Source organism: Hyaena hyaena, unplaced genomic scaffold, assembly GCF_003009895.1.
Source record: "Hyaena hyaena isolate Hyena2069 unplaced genomic scaffold, ASM300989v1 scaffold_182, whole genome shotgun sequence".
Taxonomy (NCBI): Eukaryota; Metazoa; Chordata; class Mammalia; order Carnivora; family Hyaenidae; genus Hyaena; species Hyaena hyaena.
Genome location: NW_024080814.1, coordinates 1,612,640 through 1,635,937, shown reverse-complemented (window position 1 = coordinate 1,635,937; position 23,298 = coordinate 1,612,640). Strand labels below are relative to the sequence as shown.

General features: G+C 37.9%; 2 protein-coding genes across 6 annotated transcripts in view; one reads left to right on the top strand and one right to left on the bottom strand.

The window, feature by feature from the left end:
* The window catches only part of ITPR2 (inositol 1,4,5-trisphosphate receptor type 2), a 501,862-nt gene that overhangs the window by 334,617 nt on the left and 143,947 nt on the right, over positions 1–23,298 (bottom strand). For all 4 annotated transcript variants that reach the window (XM_039240789.1, XM_039240790.1, XM_039240791.1 and 1 more), the window contains exons 14-21: positions 14,781–14,922; positions 11,270–11,431; positions 6,848–7,020; positions 5,688–5,807; positions 5,147–5,332; positions 3,760–4,011; positions 2,344–2,488; positions 696–846 (exon numbers count right to left, since the gene is read on the bottom strand). In XM_039240789.1, the coding sequence (XP_039096720.1) occupies positions 696–846; positions 2,344–2,488; positions 3,760–4,011; positions 5,147–5,332; positions 5,688–5,807; positions 6,848–7,020; positions 11,270–11,431; positions 14,781–14,922 (1,331 nt within the window). The remainder of the gene's footprint in view (positions 1–695; positions 847–2,343; positions 2,489–3,759; positions 4,012–5,146; positions 5,333–5,687; positions 5,808–6,847; positions 7,021–11,269; positions 11,432–14,780; positions 14,923–23,298) is intronic.
* Positions 19,355–20,196, top strand: LOC120237484 (60S ribosomal protein L17-like). 2 transcript variants are annotated; one of them, XM_039240794.1, is made up of 2 exons: positions 19,355–19,907; positions 20,106–20,196. In XM_039240794.1, exons 1-2 carry the CDS (start codon positions 19,401–19,403, stop codon positions 20,151–20,153), a joined length of 555 nt encoding a protein of 184 aa, XP_039096725.1. In that variant the 5' UTR covers positions 19,355–19,400; the 3' UTR covers positions 20,154–20,196. The 2 variants fall into 2 exon arrangements, with proteins under 2 accessions (XP_039096725.1, XP_039096724.1); XM_039240793.1 differs by lacking the exon at positions 20,106–20,196 and having other exon boundaries at positions 19,355–20,001.

Sequence of the window (23,298 nt, the reverse complement as noted above, 5' to 3'; positions counted from 1 at the left end):
AATTTCTTTAAAGTTTGGCTCTTGGTGAGGGGCAATGGAAAGGAATTATGCACATTTCCTTCAATTTTGTGGTTTTCTTTTATCTTGTGGTACTCAGGATCTTGCCTCCTTGCTTATTTTTCCCTTTACCATCAAGATTCTAAAAGATGCCTCGCTCTCATCCCTAAGACAAACATTGACCCTCCTCATTCCGAGAACCATTGTTTTTCCACAGCTGCTATCTATATACTGTTGAGTCCCTTCCTCTTTACTCAGTGCTCTTTTCTACCTAGATTCTCTGTCATTATTTTTACACTTAGCATAGACTTTGTCTTTCTGAGGGTGATTTGCACACAATCCCTTCTTGTCTCTTCTGAACAGGTTTTCCCGAACCTTCTAACTGTCTACAGAGGCTTGCAGTAAGAACCTGGGAGACAGCTCTATTGAAAACTGATGCTACTTTTCTACTTACACTTGAAGTTTATATTGTCCTCTGTCTTCCAGTTCTGCTGAAGATGAAGGACTTATGTGGTTTAAATTGCTTCTACAGATTACTACAGATTTTTGGAAGATGTAGAAATTCTTGAGATTTGGGCAGCAGGATCAATTTTCATGTGTACACATACACCAGTGGGTATATGTTAACAACCACTTCTCTACAGATTTGTTTTTATCTCACCTCCAAAAAGAGTACAATTTTTCTCAAAAGTTCTTACCTCCATCTTGAAATTTGCTTAATCTTTCAAAATATGATGACATGGGGGCCTGTACAATATCTAGGATAGCCAGAAGTGTTCTTGTTAGCCTTAACAATTCACTGAAGCTGTAAAACCCAAAGTATATAAGATTCCGAGCCAAGTGAACCACCTTAATAAAGAAAGGGAGGGGGAGCAGAAAAGAAACAAAAAACATTAGAAACTGAAATTAACGTTGATTTTTTTTTTATATTATCTAAATTAGCACTGGTATTTCTAAACTTTCTAATTCTTTAACACCTAGGAATCGAAACACCTAAAAAAGCAACCACTGAACTGATTTATTCGAGCTTATAATTAAATCCAAATAGGTCCAGTTTATCGTCTCTATCAAAACCCCACATGACAAGATGAGGTGCCTGGTCAACAACCAGTAAGGAAGCCAAAAAGAGAAGATTTTAGGTGTATCAAAGTGTTTAAAGAAATTTACATTGGAATAATTTACTTAACTAAATATTAACCTATTTAAGTCAGTAGGCTATCAGTTAATAAAGGGTTAATGAATTGCTTTTATAAATGGGTATTATCCATGAATTTGTCCAGAAATACATGTTCTTTATGCTGCTTTGTGGCCTTCTGGATACTATAAGACATTCTGGGTATGACACTCAGTTTCCAGATGGTCCCCAAGCTATGGTCTCCTTTCACATTGCACCAAGGATGCTCTGTGTGACCAGCAGAATATGGAAGAAGTGATAGCATGCTACTTCCAAGGTTAGGTTATAGAAGAGGGCAGCTTCCATCTCAGGCTCTGTCTCTCTCTCTGTCTCTCTTTCTGTCTCTCTCTCTGTCTCTCTCTTTCTGTCTCCTCTCTCTCTAATGGCTTGCTCTGAGTGCTGTGCCATAAGGACACAGGCAACCTATGGAAACGCCCACATGGCAAGAAGATGAAGTGTCTGATAAATATCCAGCAAGAAAGTATGGCCACCAAGAAACACATCAGTGAGCCTAGCAACAGATCATCCAGCCCCAGATAACTGCAATCCAAGTCAACAGCTTGACTGCAACTTCCTAAGAGTCCCTGAGCCAGTACTACCCAACCATGCATTTCCAGTCCTGACCCACAGAAACTGTGAAATAATAAATGCTTCTTCCTTTGGGCTAAGTTTGGGGGTAATGTGTTACATACCAGTAGATGCCTAATACACCAGGTATCAAGTAATGGCATCTATTCTCTGGTTTTGTCACTATATCCCCCAAATGATATTAAAACCAAAGGTATTTCAACTCAGTTTAATGAGGCTAAAAATTTCATTTCCATGAAGATGGGGAAAAAAAACGTATCCAAACAAATAACAATGTATGCAAACTGTCTTTGCTCATTAAACGCAACAAAGCTTACATAAATGAACCCTCCCCCCAAATCCAGGAAAACAGTACATACCAGATAATTATAACTAAAATAGTTTGTACTGCACATCAGGTATAATTAAAGCATCAATTCTACCTTTTAATCAATGGCAGAGGGAATCATACCTTCATCAGCTAAACCATCCAATTACCAAGACATCCTAAATATTAGAGGAAAAAAATTTCTGATGCTCAATGTATCTAATTTTTGACAGGGAAAACTGAATAACCTCACAAATGAATTGTTTTTATAAAATACCTCAAACGTCAGTTTGTTTTTTTCTTTATCCCCAAAAGGAAAGGGCTGATTTACAACTTCTTTCAAGTATTCTTCAACAAATTCCATTGTCAGTGCGAATTTCCTCTTCATATCATTTCTGGAAGAGTCTGTTATAGAATCATATCTGGAAAGAGAAAGAATATGAAGCAAGTTAAATTGACTGAAATCATTTAAAATAGAAAAATATATACTTTAACCTCCTGGCTTCTTAAGTTTAGGTAACTTAATTAACCTTCCTAGATTTTTCTACCATAATACTAAGCACTTAAAAAAATTGTTACTCCTATTATAAATATGATTTCTGTTCATTGGTTTCCAGAATAATGTTTCTATCATCAAGAGTTGGGGGCACCTGGGTGGCTCAGTTGGTTAAGCATCCAACTCTTGATCTCATCTCAGGTCCTGATCTCAGAGTGTGCGAGTTGAAGCCCCACATTGGACTCTGAGCCAACAGTGCAGAGCCTATTTGGGATTCTTTCTCTTTCTCTCTCTCTCTCTCTCTCTCTCTCAAAAAATAAATCAATAAACTTAAAAAAAAGAGCTGTCATTTTCCTCTCAAAAAAGACTATTTTTATTTTTATTTACTTATTTATTTACTTACTTACTTACTTATTTTTGAAAAAGAGAGAGAACACCCACATGTGCTCACACATGCTACTTGGGGAGAAACAGAGAGAGAGGGAGAGAGATAGGAAACCCAAGCAGGCTCAGCACTGTCAGCTCAAAGCCTGATGTGGAGCTCAAACTCACAAACCAAGATATGACCTGAGCCAAAGTCAAGAGTCTGGTGGTTTTCTGAGCCACCCAGGCACTCTCCAAAAGAGTATCTTACTTGTATTTGAAAGACTTACAACCAGGGTATCATTTTTTCTTCCAAAAGAGTACCTTATTTGTGTTTGAAAGACCAACAACCTGGGGATGGGTTAAATAGGTGATGGGGATTAAGGGGTGCCCTTGTCTCACACTGACTGTTGTATGGAAGTGCTGTATCACTATATTATACTCCTGAAATTAATATTACATTGTATGGTAACTAGCTGGAATTAAAATAAAATTTTAAAAAACAGTAAAATAATAGGAGCGCCTGGGTGGCCCAGCTGATTGAGTCCCAACTCTTTTGACTTCAGCTCAGGTCATGGGCTCCACACTGAGCATGGAGCCTGCTTAAAACTCTGTCTCTCTCCCTCTCCCCTCTCCCCATTTCACATTCTCTCTCTCTCTAAAATAAATAAAATCAAAACTCAAAATAATACAAACAGTAAAAACAAAAAAGACTAAAAGCCTGAGCCTGAACACAGAAATGTCCTTCCATATACTTCATTTCAAAATTGGAGACATTTGACTTCAAGTTCATCTACTAAATTTAAAGTCCTCGAGAAATTTTTCCGAACATACTCATGAATTGTGATCTTTGTGGGGATTTCTGTCCAGAGCCTGGCATAGCGAACAGGTACCACAGACTCCTGGGGGTCCCGGTCAACATGCATGTGGAGCATGAGTCGACAGAATGACGCTCGGAGGTCAAATGGCAGGCTCTCATCCGACACACACCGCAGGATCAGATCGACAGAGAGCTGTGTAGAAATCTGGTTTATGGCCAGATACTGGCGATCTAAGCACATCCTTGCAAAGAGGTTTAGCTGGTACCTTAAAAATATTAAACATTATTACGTTATTTGTCTTATCTTAATAGAGTTCTTAAACAGCACAGTGTCAATCAGTGTCTATGATCTACTTTTGTGACACCGAAACTTCTAAGTGTCTGTGACCCTGGAGTCAAATTTTTTTGGAGGTGAGTTAAGGGACCAAATGACAACAAATACAAGAAATTGTCTCTATGTCTGTTCAAGTTACAATTTCTCTTACTTATTCCAGCAACATGTGTCTGATGGAAAGTATCCTTAGGCTCTCCATTTCTGGTTTCCTAGGACGAGAAATACACTAAGCCTAAAGGCTATGAGTAACAGCTCATGTGAAAGCACCTCTCACCTTCCCAGTCCCGCTCAGCTCTGGCTCTTATATCTACATTCTAACCTTAGACTCACTCACTTCCCAAACCAAATGTGACCAATCCAGATGGCACCACTTACACTCGGATTCATCAGCCTCTGAGATCAAGAATTAGCCTTGGCTTTGTTGTGATACTTATAGAAAGCAGGGAACATGAAGCCTGCTCTGCCTTTCTCAGACTCCTGTCATTTGGGCCTAACTTTTCCCAAGGGCATCTCCCAGGGCTTCTATACCTTAAACTCAAAGACACCAGCTAAGTTCTTGCTCCCAATATACTGACCACCGAGAACCACCATCGCAACTTCTGCTGCCCTGTGTGACCACTGAACTTTTATAACTAAAGATACCAGTTCTTCTTCCAGCCCTAGGTCTCTGCATAATCATAAGCACGGTCTACATTCCCACTGGCTAACTTTCTCCGAGGCCACCTCTGCGGCTGGATCAGCACACCTAGCTCATTACTATCTCTCAGGTCCAACACCATGCTCCCAACATGTCTGTCATCTGCACCCACTCCAATCAATAACAGGGAAAAAAATCTTCTGCTGTACACCAATTCCAAATTAGTGAAAATTCAGAAAATTGCAAGTGGTATAGGTGGAAAACACAAATGTTAACTTTTATTTTGAATCTTTTAAATAATATTACATATTTCCACTACCTTAGTTTTGACATTATTTCTTAATTTCCTCTTCCTACATATCTGACTTTTAAAGGTTTCAGGGAATCTTCTCTCAACGAATACGTAAGATCGACATTGATGATTCTTTACCTGTAATAGGTGAGAACTTCCAAATCAGCTTTGGTGCCTTCTTTCGCTTCTTGTGCGAGGTGTCTGATAGCTTTGCCATGAGGTTCCTTGTTGCTGTCAATCCAGTAGAGCCAAACTTCTTCATCATCAATGTCATCTGAAAGGATGGAGCTCTCCAAAGGGGTGTCTACTTGCATGGAGACTAGCCTGGAAAGAAATTATACATACAAAATCTATTAGGAAGCTCACTCACAGGGGCGGCTGGGTGGCTTAGTCGGTTAAGCGTCCGACTTCAGCTCAGGTCATGATTTCATGGTTCGTGAGTTCCAGCCCCATGTCAGGCTCTGTGCTGGCAGCTAGCTCAGAGCCTGGAGCCTGCTTTGGATTCTGTATCTCCCTCCCTGTCTGTCCCTCCCCTGCTCATGCTCTGTCTGTCTGTCTCTCTTTCTCTCCCAAAAGTACATAAACATTTTTTCACAATATTTCACTACCAAATATGACAAGGAACTACAATGATTGCACATAATGAACAAGAAAAGAGTCCTCCCCTATCCAGGCTTACTTGGTTTGAATGAGAATGTCTGCATTGCCTGGGCTCAACATAAATTTACAGATGAGTTCTTGCGTTACAGGTATAGCAGTAGTATTAGACACACACAGATCTGATAAGTAATCCAAAAACCTGGCAAGAGGAAAAAAAAAATTGAACATTAAGAAAAAGCATTTCATAAAATATCACAATAAAAATATGCTTGGGGATATAATGAAAGTAATTTTTAGGTCTATTTTTAATATTATCTCCATGCAACATTTTTTAACGTGTCGCTTATCTACTGCATCATTAGAAACAAATTAAACATCCAATTATTTGTGTTTAATACAAATCTTCTTTCAAAAAAGGATATAAATTTGCTTCTATTTATTTGGTGATATTCATCCCAGAGCACTGTGACTTATTACATTTAGAAAATCATTTATCTGCCCTAAAATGGACTATCCAAGAATTGGATAACAAAACAAAAGCAAAAGAAAGCTAACACTGTACTGAGTAAAATAGGAATACAGGACACAGTTAATGAAAGTGAGAATGCCCTAGCTGAGTCAAAGGCTCATTTCTACCTCCTAACATTTATTTGCTGTGCTAATTAGTAAAGAAAACTGTCCGTCTGCTTGACGTTTCTGCATTCATTTCTCCCAGATAAAGCAAGACGGAGCAACAGAAAGTGAAATTGATGTAATAACCCTATAGTAAGAAATATTACTATAATACTTTAAATATACAGTATTAATATAATATGTCTTACTACTGGGGATATTCTTGGGCAAGTTATGACCAAGGCTTCTATTTTCTCATCTCTAAAATGTGGCTAATCATATATAACCAGCAAACTTCATGGGTATGTGTGAGGACTTAAATAAATTTGACAATGTACATGAATATATTTTGAAAAACTATAAGTACTATATACAAACATAAGTGATCAGAATAAAAGTCATTTATATTTAACTATGTCTATAAAAGGTTTTCATCTCCTATGAGGTAATAACCCACATGATTATTATAACAGCAAGCCCAACATAGTTTTGTTCATGAAAGCTAATGATGTGAAAGAATTCCAACTTTTCAAACGTTCTAAAAATAAAGCTAAAAACTCTTTTCCAGAAAGCAAAAATAAAGCACAGTCCCCACTAGTAAAGAACACTGCATGAACCACTTCAAACCTTGGCTCACGATTTCTCCTGAGTAAACTGACAAATGTTTCTATTTCTTTTGCTGTGATATGTTTCTCTAGTAGTTTTCTGTTGTTGTGCAACAAAGCTGTGATGGTATCTTCTGCCAAAATATCATAGCCAATCTGGGACTGCATGACACAGAAATTCTTAGCAATATATTCCTGCAAAGAAGAAAGACTGTCAGAATGTGCTGCCAAACAGCTTAGAAATAACAGGTTCTATTAGAGTCAGCAACACGGATTAATTTATTCATAACAGAAAACTCACTCAAATGTATTGTCAAATGAGAAACAATAATCCTTCGATAAATACAGCTTTTGGAGAAAGGAAATAAAAGCATACGAGCATATGCCTAATTTAAATTGTAACTGAAAATTATATACCAAAAATATTTAATATGGGTGCTTACATTCTGAAAGAGTAAGTGGGAAAAACAAAAATAACCTAGTTAAAATAACAATTTCTTATGACGTGGTAGCTAAAGATTTTACCAGCCTAACAGAGGCCTTCCTTCTAGCTCTCACTAAAAGTTATAACCGATTGTATCAAATCACGGAAAGAAAATGACTCTCTGATATTCTGTTCATGAGGCACGAGATCTATACTGTTACATGAAGACGCCAGGCGGACTTGTGGTGATTTCTTTTTCTGCACATATACCAATCTATTAAATCTTCTCTTTAAAACAATGATGAAATTCCATACCACTTTTTATCTTAAAAAAACTATGAAACAAGATAATATGATTAATCACTTTATTGACCAGATCATTCACCCGATAAATATTTCTTGGAAGCCTACTACATTCTAGGCTATTTGAGAGATTAGGCAGATGGTGGTAAATAAGACAGATGAGTTCTCATGGATGTTACATCCCAGTGTGCAAAAAGGCAGTAAATGAGCCTATAAATATGATCCTTTTATAGGTTAATAAGTGAAATGAAACAGAGGCATGGGGAAAGGTGACAACTTCAGGGGGGTAGACGTTGAAGAAATGATATTTGAGCTGGGATGGAAAAGATGGGAATGATAAAAAGGAGGCAGTCATGGGGAGAGAAGCCATCTTGGCAGTGGAACCATGTTCTTTGTGTTCCACAAACAAGCGTGGCCATGGTAGCTATAGACTAATAAGTGTAACAAAAGCAAGAGCTGAAGTTGGAGAGGCTGGTCCTTGCAAGTCATGGTAAAGGACCAAAATATTATTCTAAAAGCAAGGAAAAGCCATTGGCAGTTTCCATCATGCATTACTTAATCTGCTTCTCATTCTTCACACTGACTCTCCTAGATTCCAAGCCGCCATTGCTCATGTCCCACATTCTGGGTACAAGTAAGAATCCCACACAACTAAAGATAGACCCAGTGAGTTTAACTAACCCCTTCCACAATCCAAAGTTCTCACTTCAATTTCTTAGAGATTCTCCTTGGGAATGTACCTCTGGTTCTACGATGGGCACATTTATTGGTTAGAAAGTGGGTTGTTGTTGTTTTCTTGCCTTAGGTAAAATTTACTGGAAGCTATCTATTCCTTGAAAATGATACAGGTTGGGCAAATCTAATTATATTCTAGGCAGCAATTTTGTGGACTTTCAAAATGATAGCTTCATACTGGGTAGCCAGTTAAGTAAAGTAAATGTCTTCTGTTGGTATATCATTTTAAAGACATGTATTGATTTATACACTTTTATGACTGCTGTAATCATACTCTAGTATAAGGCAAGCCTCCAAGATGTTTGATAAATAGATCAAGATGTTGATAGATCAAATCAATTTAGAGGTTGTCACCAAATTCTATGAATAATAATAAACACACATTCAACATTAAAGACTTGGGTTAGCACTAAATCACAAAAGAGCTCTCCTGATTAAGACTCTATACAATATAGATTAGGATGAAGAAAAACAAGATAATTACGCAAGAAGTAGAAAGTAGTTCTACTTATGTTTTAAAGTTATGTTCTAAAAACATCAGAAAACTGCTCTATACTTAATAAAAGCACTTTTAACTCAAAAGAAATTAGAAAAATCTTATTCATCTATCATTGAGATTGAATTGGAGCATGCATGAGAACATGAGGGAAAATAAAGTCTAACCCTCAGTACATGCTGGACATTCTTTGTTCTCTTGTCAGAGACAGAATGTCTGTGTCTATGTGGTGTTTCCACTTATCAGAAGGATGGGTGTTTTCAGAGGAGAAACTGCACATCCATCAGCACACTAGGCACACAAGTCTTCAGCTAAGACTAAAAGGAGTGAGATAAAAATTTGTGTGCTAGACGAAGAAAGGGCCATTAAGATGTGCCGTCCAGGGAACTACTGGGGACGAGCTGAACAACCAAAGCCAAGGAGACCTGACAATGAAGCACAGGGCAGGACTGTAGAAAGGAGTCCCTGAGAGCCTTCCAAAGGCTAAGCACAATCAAGAATCGTGTACACTGTGGGTCTATGGGACTCAGAGCATCAGGTAAACTCTGTAGACCTGGTGATTGTTTCGGTAAATGCCATCTCTCTAACACAGCACAGCTTGTGCATGTGGAGTGGTGGCCTATCTAGCAAAGTAGGTATTTCCAGATGCAAGAAGAGAAATGCGGCCAAGTAGAATTCACTGAACAACTGCTAAGCCCCCATCTCTACCCTAGACCTTCACAGAATGACATGAGCCCTAATACTGAGTAGCTTCCGGGACATTGATTCTCTGAGTGCTTGAAGTTCCATCATTTAACATTCTGGAACTTAATTTTTCCTCCACTTAAATAAGAATGACTCTACCTACTTTATCTTGCCATCTAAAGGAATGCAGTGAAGCTGGGGAAAATAAATCCGATGGCAGCGTTTCCACTTGGAAAGAAGGCTGTTTATAACTAGGATTATACTCAAAAGTATTTAAGGATTTGTTTATATTATCCCCTTCCTCACTCTTTTGTTCCTTGCCTTATTATTTATCTTCTAACTAGTTTGTTTTGCATATCCTTATTAGACTTCTTCTCAATCTTGAAATAGGATTACAAAGCCAATGTATTTTAACAGATTTTTTAAAGCAAATTCTTTTTTCTCACCAAGACACTTTCAAACTACTAAGAGGCAATAGTGTGATGATTAAGAGCCTAGGTCTGAATACTGGCTCCAGTCATAACACTATGTAATCTTTGATAAATTGTTTAACCTCCATTTAGCCTCAGTTCCTCATCTTAATTCAGTATTATCTGAGTTAAGTTGTGAAAAGTGTTTAGAACTGAGCCTGGTAAGTAAACAATAAATACTACTGACTATTCCCAGGTAACTGCTACCTTCTAGACCTGACGTCCTGAGATTAAGTGGCTCAGTCTGACCTGCCTTACCAGCCCTCTCACAAACTAAACTAATCAGTCTTCTCTCAAACTGACTAAGAGAAACAAAGGATGCTAATTTATGAAATAATTAACTTTAAACAATTTTATATTACACAAATGTATAATATTAAACATGTTGCAAAATATTTTGTATTTTTAAGATAAAAATGACACTTGGGGCACTTGGGTGGCTCATTCAGTGAAGCGTCAGACTCTTGACTGCAGTTCAGGTCATGATCTCACAGCTCATGAGTTTGAGCCCTGTGTCAGGCTCTGTGCTGTCAGCCTCTCTCTGTGCTGTCAGATTCTCTCTCTTCTTCTTTCTCTGTCCCCTCCTCGCACATGCTCTCTCTCTCAAAATTAATTAGCAGGTTTTTTTTTAAGATAAAAATGACACTTGAAAGAAATTTCATTTGCCATTGGCAACTTGCCATTGGCTATAGCCCGGGTTCCCTGTCCTCCACAGTTAGGACCACCTAGGGACAAAAGTGACCTTGCTAGCCTTCACCATTCTCTCTTCATAGATCCTTCTTTACTAAAATGCCTGTTCCTATATAATTCACGCAAATGATTCTCATCCTCCTCAAATGCTTCCTTCTCCAAGCACCCGTCCTGGGCTCCCCCAGCCATACTAAGCTTTCCCTCTCCTAAATTCCCATAATGCCATCTTTTCTCTCTTGTGTCCCCTCTTTGCCTCTGCCTTATGTTTCAGATATACATGCCATATCTTCGCGACCAGATACAGAACTTTTTGGCCTACACGTTATGTACTAGAATCACATGTCAAGAAATGTCTCCCACCTCTTTACATAACACGTCCAGCATGTCTCCTGCCTAACAAAAGCTGATACCATGCCCAAAGACCTCAGGTATCTTCCCCCAAAGGTTCTAATTGTACATGGAAGAATAAATACATCATCACAAAAATGCTTACACGTCATGTTTTTGTGTGGCGAACATAAAACATTTCATTGCAGAGCCGAAATTCCCATTCCTATGTTATGTATTTTAGAACAGTAACCAAAGACCCTTGCCCATACTTGAAATGTTAAACAGAAGCAAAGACGCAGGCCACCCTCTGACCTGATTTTTCCTGTAGTCCTGCTGTGAATGTCTGAGCACGCGGTAACATAGCCTCAGCATGTACTTATAAGGAGCGTATCTTTGGTCCCCCAGATCTTCAAGTCTCAGCATTGAGCCTTCTCCCGCTTTCTCCTTAAAGGGAGCTTTGAGAATTCCAAATACCTATCAGGGGAAAAAAAAAATCAACCACCTATTCTGATGAATGGAGGTGCATGTTTTATAAATAAGCACACTGACTCAAAAACACTTTTGTAATATTTGAGTAGAATTAATGTAAAGAAAAAAAAGACGTAGAATACAGAACCAACATATTAAGAAACAGAAAAAAAATACCATTAAAAAGATTCCTTAAATTGACAAATAAACATTTAAATAAAAACACTTCATTGTGTTTAGAAATTATATTCTATTTAAATAAGAGACAGAAAGATGTTGGGTTGTACCAAGTTATATGAACATATTCAAGTGAACTAAAATATAGTATGATTTCTATAGCTTTACAATTAATTCTATTATGTTCTATAACTTTCTAAAATCAAAATAATATAAAAAAGCATTTACTTTTCATCTGAAATTGATCAGAAAGTTAGTTCCAAATATTGTTTCTAAACCTCTTTCCAAAACAGTTCATCTATTGTTCCGAGTACATTAAGATGTTGTCAAATCACATCCCCAAAAGCAAGGGAATCAAGAGCAAAAATAAACTGTTGGGACCTCATCAAGATTAAAAGCTTCTGCACAGCCAAGGAAACAACCCAGAAAACTAATAGGCAACCAACGGAATGGGAATAGATAGTTGCAAATGACATATCAGATAAAGGGTTAATATCCAGAATCTATAAGGAACTCACCAAACTACACGCCCGAAAAACAAACAACCCAGTGAAGAAATGGGCAGAAGATATGAACAGACACTTCTCCAAAGAGGACATCCAGATGGCCAACAGACACATGAAACGATGCTCAGCATCCCTCCTCATCAGGGAAATACAAATCAAAGCCACACTGAGATACCACCTCACGCCAGTCAGAGTGGCTAAAATGAGCAAATCAGAGACCTCTAGATGCTGGCGAGGATGTGGAGAAACGGGCACCCTCCTACACTGTTGGTGGGAATGTAAACTGGTACAGCCCCTCTGGAAAACAGTGTGGAGGTTCCTCAGGAAACTAACAATAGAACTCCCCTAGGACCCAGCAATAGCACTGCTAGGAATTTACCCAAGGGATACAGAAATGCTGAGGCATAGGAGCACATGTACCCCAATGTTCATAGCAGCACTCTCCACAGTAGCTAAAACATGGAAAGAGCCTAAGTGTCCATCAACAGATGAATGGATCAAGAAGATGTGGTTTATCTATACCATGGAATACTACATGGCAATGAGAAACAGTGAAATCTGGCCCTGTGTAGCAACATGGATGGACCTTGAGGGTGTTATGCTGAGCGAAATAAGTCAGGCAGAGAAGGACAAATACCATATGTTTGCACGTATAGGAGGATTAGGAGGAACTTGACGGAGGAACAAGGGGGAGAAGAAGGGCGGAAATGGTGGGGGAAAGGGAGAGAGGCAAATCATGAGAGACTCTTGAACGCTGACAAAAACTGAGAACTGATGGATGTGGGGGGGAGGGGGGTGATGGGCATGGAGGAGGACACTTGTGGGGATGAGCACTGAGTGTTATGTGGAAACTAATTTGACAATAAACTATTTGTAAAAAAAAAAAAAGATGTTGTCAAATCAATGAATTTATCAGTATTCCAACAAATAAGGCACCTTATGGGCAACCAGTGGTGGTCAGTGACCCCCATTATACCAAGGATAGCAGCTCGGAAATGTTTAAAAAACATTAAGGAATAAACTCTTTTAGGCAGCAGGACAGCGGGTAAGGTCACCTAAGGATGAGGATGAGCTGGTAAGAAGAGTAAATAGTTTATGAAAGAGCACCTACACTAGGGCCTGGGCATTAATACAAGACAGCGAAATGGAAAGGAATCATCTTTTGTAGTTCATAAAATAGAATACAAATTAAAGTTACTTCAATCATTTTATATTCACTAAACCTTGAATTTTCTATTTAAATTACTGAAATAAACGGGGCACCTGGGTGCCTCAGTCAGTTAAGCGTCTTACTTAGGCTCAGGTCACGATCTCATGGTTCAGGAGTTCAAGCCTCCTGTCAGGCCCTGTACTGCCAGCCCAGAGCCTGGAGCCTGCTTCAGATTCTGCGTCTCCCTCTCTCTTTGTCCCTCCCCTGCTCACGCTCTGTCTCTCTCTCAAATATAAATAAACATTTAAAAAAATTTAAATACTAAAATAAACGATTAGACATGTTGGTTGACGTAATACTAGTAAATTATTCAAAGTCCTAAAAATCCTTGAAATCAAATGTTTTATACAAAAGAAATGCTAATGTCAGAAAAGCCTTTGTCTCATTAGATTTGCAACCTTTATTTTCTTTGAGAGAAGTATTGATTTTACATTTTCAGACAATAGCTATAGAATATTAATTGGCAATATGTCTAGTTTTCCTTTCCCAATTCCACAAGAACATGTATATTTATAACATTTTTTTTCATTTTTTAAGTATCTTCCTTGAGCTCACAATTAATGCAAAAGACCATTACTTTATACAGCAATTAACTGAATTTAAGGAAACACATAAAGGTAGGCATGCCTATATATGCATATTATCAGGAAGTGAATTAATTTACTGGTGTGTTATAAAACAATTTCAGAAAGACACAGTACAGGAGTAGATCTAGACTTTCAGGGGAAAAAAACTAGAATACTGTACAGAGCATTTGTGAGCTGATGAATAGACTTCCCTACTTTCCTAAGGAAGAGAGGGACAGAAGTAGGAAGTAGATAGAGATGGCATTTTCAAAGTTATCCTGTAGATTCTACCTAGAAAATTATTCCAGCACATTTTCTGGAGATAGTCTGACCCTGTAGGTTTGCTGAGAGGTGTGAGTGAGGCTGTCTCTAAAATGGCCGTGGAGATTCCTGCCTCTTGAAATTCACAGCCTTATACAATCCTGTCTCCTTGACAGGATTTATTGACTCACATTTAATAGAACATAGAAGTGATGAGGTTACTTCTCAGAGTCAGTTATAAAAAGGACTGTGGCTTCCATCTGGGTGCCCTCCCTTGTTCTCTCTTGGATCCCTCATTTCTAGGAAAGTACACTGCCATGGAGAGGCTATCAAATGCTATCAAGAAGCCTGTGTGAGTGACCTGGGAAGTGAATCCTGTCCCATTCAAACCTGAGATGACTGCAGCCCAAGCCAGCACCTTGACTGCGACCTTATGAAAGACCCTGAGCAAGAACACCCACCCAAGCCACTCCCAGATTCCTAATCCACAGAAACTGTAAGACTACTATCTGTTGTTTTCAGCCACGAAATCTTGGGATAATTTGTTACACAGCAATAGATAACTAACACAAGGACTTCCCTATGCTATAATTTAAAAAAATTAATGTGCAAATTTAGTACATGAAAATATTCACCTGTGCCAATATGTTTTGTTCCCTCATTAATTTTTGGCGTTCTCGGTTTGGCTTAGTGATAACGACATCCAAAACTTCTTGTCCATTATTAAGTACATCAGCCACAAAGAAGATGAGGTCTTCCAATAATTTGGTTACAAACCTATCATAAAATGAAAAAGAAATGTTACTCTAATTTTGGAAAATATTTTTTAGTAAGCACTGAGAACTAAAACACTGCAACACTGAGAATATTTTATAATAAAAATTCTTTAACCAACAAAATATCTAATTCTGTTAACATTACCTAACTCTTTATAAAAAACAAGCCTTCTCCAGCTCCTCCACTCCTGCCTCCGATCTAATCAAGTATTTGCAAAGACAATTATGACATAAAGCCACGTGAGCCCCAAAAGGAGATGAGTTGATAGGGTAATACCACCAGATCCTTGTCTATAAATGACTAGCAAAAAAGAGCATTTCTGCTTAAGGGAGAACAGCTCAACTTCCAAATTTCTAAATTCAATTCCTTTTTCTACTATTGACTCAAACTACATTTCCTAATCCTCACCACACTTCTGCATCTCCAAAGAACAGAAGAGGAAACACTTAAATGATCTACAAAGAGAGAGCAAGCAATTCGATGTTCTAACCTGTTCTCAAACTATTACCTGATCTATAAAAATCACATCACTCTAAAATCATACACTAACATGCACCTTTAACTCTATATTACTTGAACTTCAGTGGCACTTAGATCCTGAAGTGTCTTGAAAACCCTTCCTCCCTTAGCTTTCTTCCCCCTCCTTCCTCTGTCTGTTCTTTGTCATTTTCTATATGAATTTTTAAATTTGTTTTAATTTTTGAAAACTTTTGTCCAGCAAATATATATATATATATTATCCATACATATTAATATAATCATTCACCATGATTAGCACGTCCAATCATGATCACATCAATAAGAAAGCTACAGTATAAGAGATTCAACAGTTCCAGAAAAGTCTAGAGTGTATTCATTAAGAAGCATCCTGATCCTATCTCCAGATATATTTACCTCCTGAAAGACAACGTACTTTCATAGAGCCAAATGGACATGCCCAGAACCCAGAATTTAGCCACCCACAGCCAAATTTTGGCATACTTCCAGAATCATAAATTCTACTCCAAAATTCCAGAGATTCTATGTTTTCTTGGTGTACCTATGTTAAATGTGAAGCCAATCTGTTTCTTTTTGAAAATGTGCCTGATAGGATTCACTCACATAAGCTCTGAAGACAACCAGAGAAATGTAAAATATGATTCATGTGCATTGAAATGTGGTGTTAATTTCTTTTGAAATTGTGGCTTAATGTCTTCCAATGAATTCCATTATTCCTAAAAGTAAAAATTATTTTGAGCTCAGGTTAAGTTGAAGCTCAGTCACTACTTACTCAATCTGCATGTCCAGTTTGAGCATAAGTATATGTATTTTCTTTTAAAAATTATTAATATTCTTTTCCTCCTGTTTCAAGTTAAATGTATTCAGATGTTTAGACATCTAAGAAAGCACAACTTTAGGACAACTAGAAATCACTCTGCTTTAAAGTCTGAATTGGCCTGAATTAGTGACAATTAATGGAATGACGATGCAAACAATTAAGTCGGAATTGAAAATCATTACACATTAACCCTGCTTGCACAGCCTGAGTCCTCTGATTATGGGGCAATGGAAGGCAAGAAAAGCAGTCTTCTCTTTCAATCTCAGAAACTCTTGAAACTCTTTTTCCCCCTTTTCACCTCCAGCACCCCATCTGTGGTAAGCAACTGGGTTTTCTCAGTTTAGATCAAACTCCCAATTCTTTACTGAGATGTGGTTGGGTCCTACTAATTCACCCCATCTTATTAATTTGCTTGTACTCACAACTTTCTGTGTGACTTTGTCATATGCAGCAATGATAAGATATATTTTTTAAAAGACATACCTACTAAAGAAGTGAAAAGCTCTGTGGTTTAGGAACAAAATAAGAAAGACACAGTGATAAACAAGCATGATGTTCAATCCCTGCAAGATAACAGGGACTGAAAGCACATGGTAGGGAACTAAGTTCTAAATGTGAAAGCAGATATTAGAGTAGGAATTCTCCACCTCTTAAGAGAACATTAAAACTTGGGTGGCCCCTTTTCAGCTCTGGCTGTGTAGTAGGACACTCACAAATAGGACTGGACCTACCACCTGTAATGTCAACGGGTGAAGCCTCAAATTACCATAGGATGTGGAACTCTGTCCTCAATAGCAGATCTGGCTCTGAGCTGGCTGGGAAGCAGCAGATGGAGGCAACCATAAGACTGATAGAGGAGATCCGCAAATGCAGAGAAAGGAAAAGCAAAAACCAGACACCTAAGAAGAGCCTCAGTATTCACATTCCAAAGCACGTAAGGAAACGGACATGATGAAGGCCAGTCCCACCATACGTAAAAAAATCAAGGGGTCGACTCATTACCAACAAAATGCAGGTAATAGAACTATTTCAAAATAACTTTTAAATACGTTTTTTCAATCACCAGAGAAATAAAGAAAGCAAGTAAATACAAAAAAGACAAAAATATTTTTAAAAGGCAGATATAAATGAATAACAGGTGGATACACAAAAGAACCAATAGAAATCCAAGAAACAAATTATAACCATTTCAACAAAAATCAAATTCACAAAGGTAAACTATTCTGTACACATCCTAACACAAATTATTGATTTATAAGACAATATAAAAAATCCATGCAGAAAGTAGCACAGAGAGATAAAAAAGGCAAATCATAAAAGGAAAGTTAAAAGATAAGAAGGACAAACCAAGAGGATCCAACATACATTTAATAGGAGTTCCAAAAGACACAGGAGAGGGAAAAGGTAAAGAAGTAACATCTTGAAGAAAATAGCTCACAACTTTTCAGAATTAAAGGAAAACATAAGTATACAGAGTAAAAGCACACCTTAAAGATCAGGTGGGAAAAACAAAAGTAATATTTCCTTGTGTAAAAACTAAAAATAATAATTAAAAATAAACTCATAAACACAGAGAACAGATTGGTCATTGACAGAGGTGAAGGGCAGTGGGTGGGTGAGATGGCTGAAGGAAGTCAAAAGGTACAGATTTCCAGTCATAAAATAAATAAGCCCTGGTTATGTAACGTACGGCATAGCAACAATAGTTAATAATACTGTATTTGAAAGTTGCTATGAGAGTAAATCCTTAAAGTTATCAACACACACACACAAAATGTTGTAACTCTGTATGGTGACAGATGTTAACTAGACTTATTGTGGAGATGATTTCACAATAAACATAAATGCCAAATAATTATGTTATAAACCCAAAACAAATGAAATGTTGTACACCAACTCTACCTCAAGTGTTAAAAACTCATTAAAAAAATTCCCTGGTAGGGTGCCTGGGTGGTTCAATTAGTTAAGGGTTTGACTTTGGCTTAGGTCATGATCTCATGGTTTGTGAGTTTGAGCCCCACATCAGGCTCTGTGCTGACAGCTCAGAGCCTGGAGCCTGCTTTGGATTCTGTCTCCCTCTCTCTGCCAATCTCTCTCTCTCTCAAAAATAAATAAACATTAAAAATTTTTTAATTTCCTTGTAAACACATCATAGTAAAACTTCAGGACATCAAAGACAAAGAAAAAAATCTACAAAATTATCAAAAAGGAAAGAAAAAATGGCCAATAAAGTAACAATTCTATCAGCAAAAAACTTCTTAATGGAAACAAAATATGTCAGAAAATAATAACATTATAACTTTACCAAAGGAAAATAACTGCCAAGCTAAAATCCTAATACATAAAGTAGCACTTAAGAGTGGAAATAAAGATATTTTCATATATTTAAAAAATGAGAAGATTTAAAACCCACAGATCCTGACCAAATGGCTTAAAGAATAAATTTCAGCAAAAAGAAAAGTGAGCCCAGAGAGGAGATGTGAGAAGCAAGAAATAAAAGCAAGCCACAGAGGTAAAATATAACAAGAGATACATTCATAGTAAAAATAATTTTTAGGAATTAACACTTTTAATTTTAAAAAGGCGGTACATCATGATTTATATGATACATTTACTCCCTTGTTGATATCAACTATTATAAAAAAAAAATTTTCAGGAAAAGGATGAACACAGAACTATGATTCTAGACGTATACTCCAAGAAAGATGAGAGGAAGAATATCAGTGCATAATTAAACCATTTTGACGTACCTTACTCCCACAAGAAAAAGAGAAAGATTTAATAACTTCCAATTGTGTAAGAAAGAATATGCAATTAAAACGTATGACAAGAATAGCAATAATGCAATTGCTAAAGAGTCGCAATATGACCTAAATCTTCTAAACCAGTAGAGGAAAAGAAAAAAAGTGAGGAGAAAATATCAACTTTATCAACCTAACAGAAAGCAAGAAAATAGAGGAAAAAAGAAAAAAAGCTACAGTGAGAAAAAAAAAAGATAGAATAAGCCCAAACATTAATTATACACAAACTAATTGAAAGATTATCAGATTCCGTTTCTGTAATTATTTTTAGTCTTAAGACTTAGTTTAAGACTTATTTTAAGTCTTGAGGAGCCACCGCTCTTCCTCTTCCCGTGAGCGGCCTGAGGTGATCTCTGAAAATGGTTCGCTATTCACTTGACCCGGAAAACCCGACAAAATCATGCAAATCAAGAGGTTCAAATCTTCGTGTTCACTTTAAGAACACACGTGAAACTGCCCAAGCCATCAAGGGTATGCATATCCGAAAAGCCACCAAGTATCTTAAAGATGTTACTTTGCAGAAGCAATGTGTTCCATTCCGACGCTACAGTGGTGGAGTTGGTAGGTGTGCCCAGGCCAAACAGTGGGGCTGGACACAGGGTCAGTGGCCCAAAAAGAGTGCTGAATTTTTACTGCACATGCTTAAAAATGCAGAGAGTAATGCTGAACTTAAGGGTTTAGATGTAGATTCTCTGGTCATCGAGCACATCCAGGCGAACAAAGCCCCCAAGATGCGGCGTAGAACTTACAGGGCTCATGGTAGGATTAACCCATACATGAGCTCTCCCTGCCACATTGAGATGATCCTCACTGAAAAAGAGCAGATTGTTCCTAAACCACAAGAGGAAGTTGCACAGAAGAAAAAGATATCCCAGAAGAAACTGAAGAAACAAAAACTTATGGCCCGGGAGTAAATTCTGCATAAAGTACATGCAAATAAAAGTAAAAACAGAAAAAAAATATATATATATATACTTGATTATAAGTACCTGAAAGAGGAAGAGTGGCTGCATGTTTGTTTGTTTTTAATGTTTGTTCATTTTTGAGAGACAGAGAAAGACNAGATATCCCAGAAGAAACTGAAGAAACAAAAACTTATGGCCCGGGAGTAAATTCTGCATAAAGTACATGCAAATAAAAGTAAAAACAGAAAAAAAAAAAAAAAAAAAAAAAAGACTTATTTTAAGTCTTAATGCCATGGATTCATCGGGAATGGCTTCCAGCAGTTCAGACTCTTTCCCATTGCTTCTTACAAAGTGTGTTTTCTCTGGGTGGAGCAGGATGTGCTTCTATTGGATGTACATTAATTCTCTCGGCAAGAATCTTGCCCTTAACTTGTGTGTTTACAACAGCAGTGCCAACAGTGTGCTGGGTAACAATGGAGACTCTTCCCGTTTTGCCACGGTAACGTCTGTGGGGCGCTCCTTTCTGAACCGTGCCCATTCCCTTGATGTTCACAATATCGTCTTTCTTGCAGATTCTCATCTATGTGGCCGAAGGAAGCACTCCATGTTTTCTAAAAGGCCTAGAGAACACACAGCAGTGCCTCAACTCTTTCCCTTCACGTTGGTCTTTTTGGCGAAGTACGGGAAGATGGAGGCTCCAGACAAAAGGGATCAAATTAGGTTCGAGGAGTTAAGATGGTAGAGTGGTAGGGGACTCTGGGCTTATCTCATGCCTGAACACAGCTACATAAATATCTAATCACTCTGCACACCCAAGAAATGGATCTGAGGGCTGAAAGAAGAAACTGCACAAGCAGAGGGTGAAAAGAAAGGGATCAGATTAGATTTTTAAAATCGAGCTCTCTGCTGCTCACAAGACATATCACGAAAACAAAACAACCAGGAAATCTGAAATAAACTGATATTCAAAAAGAGGCATCAGAGAAATAAGCAACCAAAAGGCAGCTAGTGTAGCAATAGTACTATCAGGCAAATAAAATTTAAGGAAAAAAGATTGTGGCTAAGGAAGACGTTAACTTTGAATGACAAAGGTAGCTGATCCGAAACGAAGAAACAAACCAAAACCCAAGGGTATCTGATCTGGTGATTCCATGTGGGGTGACCTCTATTCTAGATCCTGGGTTTCTATCATGGGGAATTGGCACCAACCTCAAACTAGTAAACAGCGTGAAGGCATGGCCATCGCCTGTGCTGTTCACGACCACAATTATCAGTGCACGTGGGTGCTGCATGGCCCAGTGCCTGACACATACCAGGAGCTCAGCAAACATGAATTAATTACATCTCTAAACTATAAATGCTGCTGAGGAAGCCCACATCTCTTCTATACCCTCGAAAGTAAAATATGGTGCAGACATTCTGGTTTATGCATCACTAACTGAACAGCAGTTAACCTCGCCTCCATTTTCACTCCTCTCCCGCCCCCCACCATGTTCCCAAGACTCTATTTTGTTGGTGCAACTATGCACAATAAGATCAGAAATTCCACTGAAAAATATCTGAGATTGAGGATCTTGCGCCATTAACAGGAGCATGTGCCTCCAGAGCCCATTCCTGGGGCAAGCAAAGGGGGGGGCCATGAGAGAATTCAAACAACACAGGCATTTTCAGCTAGATCTGCAATATTCTAACGCCTTCCCTTTGACCTTGTATCATTCTTTCTGGTTTTGAGTAAAAGAAGATCTAATAATAACTTCATTCTCCAGAGAGAAAAAAGTCAGAGTTGTGAGGTATTTTCAGATAGAATTTTATATTGAATTCTAAAACAGAGAAAATAATATAAATACACTCAACTATGCCAATAAGTTCCATTGTACTGACAGGCAGCTTTGAATGAATTTTGATGGGAGATGACTTCTCTAAAATTGCTAAATTAAGATCAATAATTGCAACTTCATATTTCTCAAGCATATTTCTCTTTGCTCTGATGTTTCTCACTCTAAAACAGTGGGGAAAGAGGCAGGAAAAATAAAAATGCATGCTCCCTGATCCCTGGTCGGTCCTGGTCCAGCACCATCCTCTGAATCATGAGAGGTTAAGATTCTCTCTGGCAGAAGCCGAAGAGTGGTTTGCTCCAGGTTACAACCAGCAATGAGAGAGGGTTCACATCTAACCTTTACTTGCCCACTTCTTCAAGGAACACCTTACTTTTAGCAAGGGAGACTTCTTAAGTGAGCCTGAGTAAATTACTGAATATGTGAGACTGACAAAGAAATGGATATGTCAAAAGGAAGCACTGATAGATAAATAACAGGAAAATAAAAAGTGCTATCTGGGGACACCTGGGTGGCTCAGTCAGTTAAGCTTCCGACTTCGGCTCAGGTTTGTGAGTTCGAGCCCGGCATCATGCTCTATACTGATAGCTCAGGGCCTGGAGCCTGTTTCGGATTCTGTGTCTCCCTCTCTCTCTGCCCCTCTCCTGCTTTCTTTCTCTCTCTCTCTCTCCCTCTCTCTCTCTCTCAAAAATAAACATTAAAAATAGAATATTGAAAAGTGCTATCTGCACACTGGATTCCATTACATGTCATAATCCAGCTCAGATCTTTAGTTTTCTGTAGTCCAAAAGAGTAGAACAGTTATTTCTGCTTCTGGCCTTTATTTATTTTCTCCAACAAGGTTCAAGGTTCAATTGCATATACAATAGTTTATTTTCAAATTCATGTTTGTTAGGGAAAAAACAGAGGTAAGAACAGAAAGTAAGCTGAGAAACAGCTATTCCATTTGCATATTTGTGACGTTTTTCTAGTGATGGGGTGGGAAGAAGCAAGTTGGATTCTTGTTCCTTTGTGTTATAAGATATTCATCCAAAAGTTCATAAAACATAAGTGTTTACTTATGGAATACTTCTAAGGCAATCCCAGAGAGTATCACCCAGAGCAGGAAATGGAGCACTGCAGGAGCCTTCTTGAATCCCATCTCCCTAAGGGGAACACCATCCTGATTTCTAAGACAATTATTTCTTAGAATTTCTTCATAGTTCCTCTAATTGCTTAAGCACTCCAAAGAAATAGAATTTTGTTTTGTTCCCTTTGAACTTTACAAATAGTATCATGGTGAATGTATTTGTGTCTAGTTCTTGCTCCATCTAAAGTTTACTGGATTTATCCACGTGGTCACCCATAGATGTAGTTCATCTATTTCCATTGCTATACTATGTCCATTGCATGAATTTACCACAATTGTATTCATCTATTCAACCGGTGATTAATACTTGATGGTTTTAAGTTTGGGGTTATTTATAATAAGGCTGAACATTCTTAAACATGTGTCCTGGTGCACATGTATAGGTAGG

Bases quoted from the DNA above. Each gene is read 5' to 3' on its own strand.
- LOC120237484 (XM_039240794.1), top strand. From the start codon at position 19,401: ATGGTTCGCTATTCACTTGACCCGGAAAACCCGACAAAATCATGCAAA.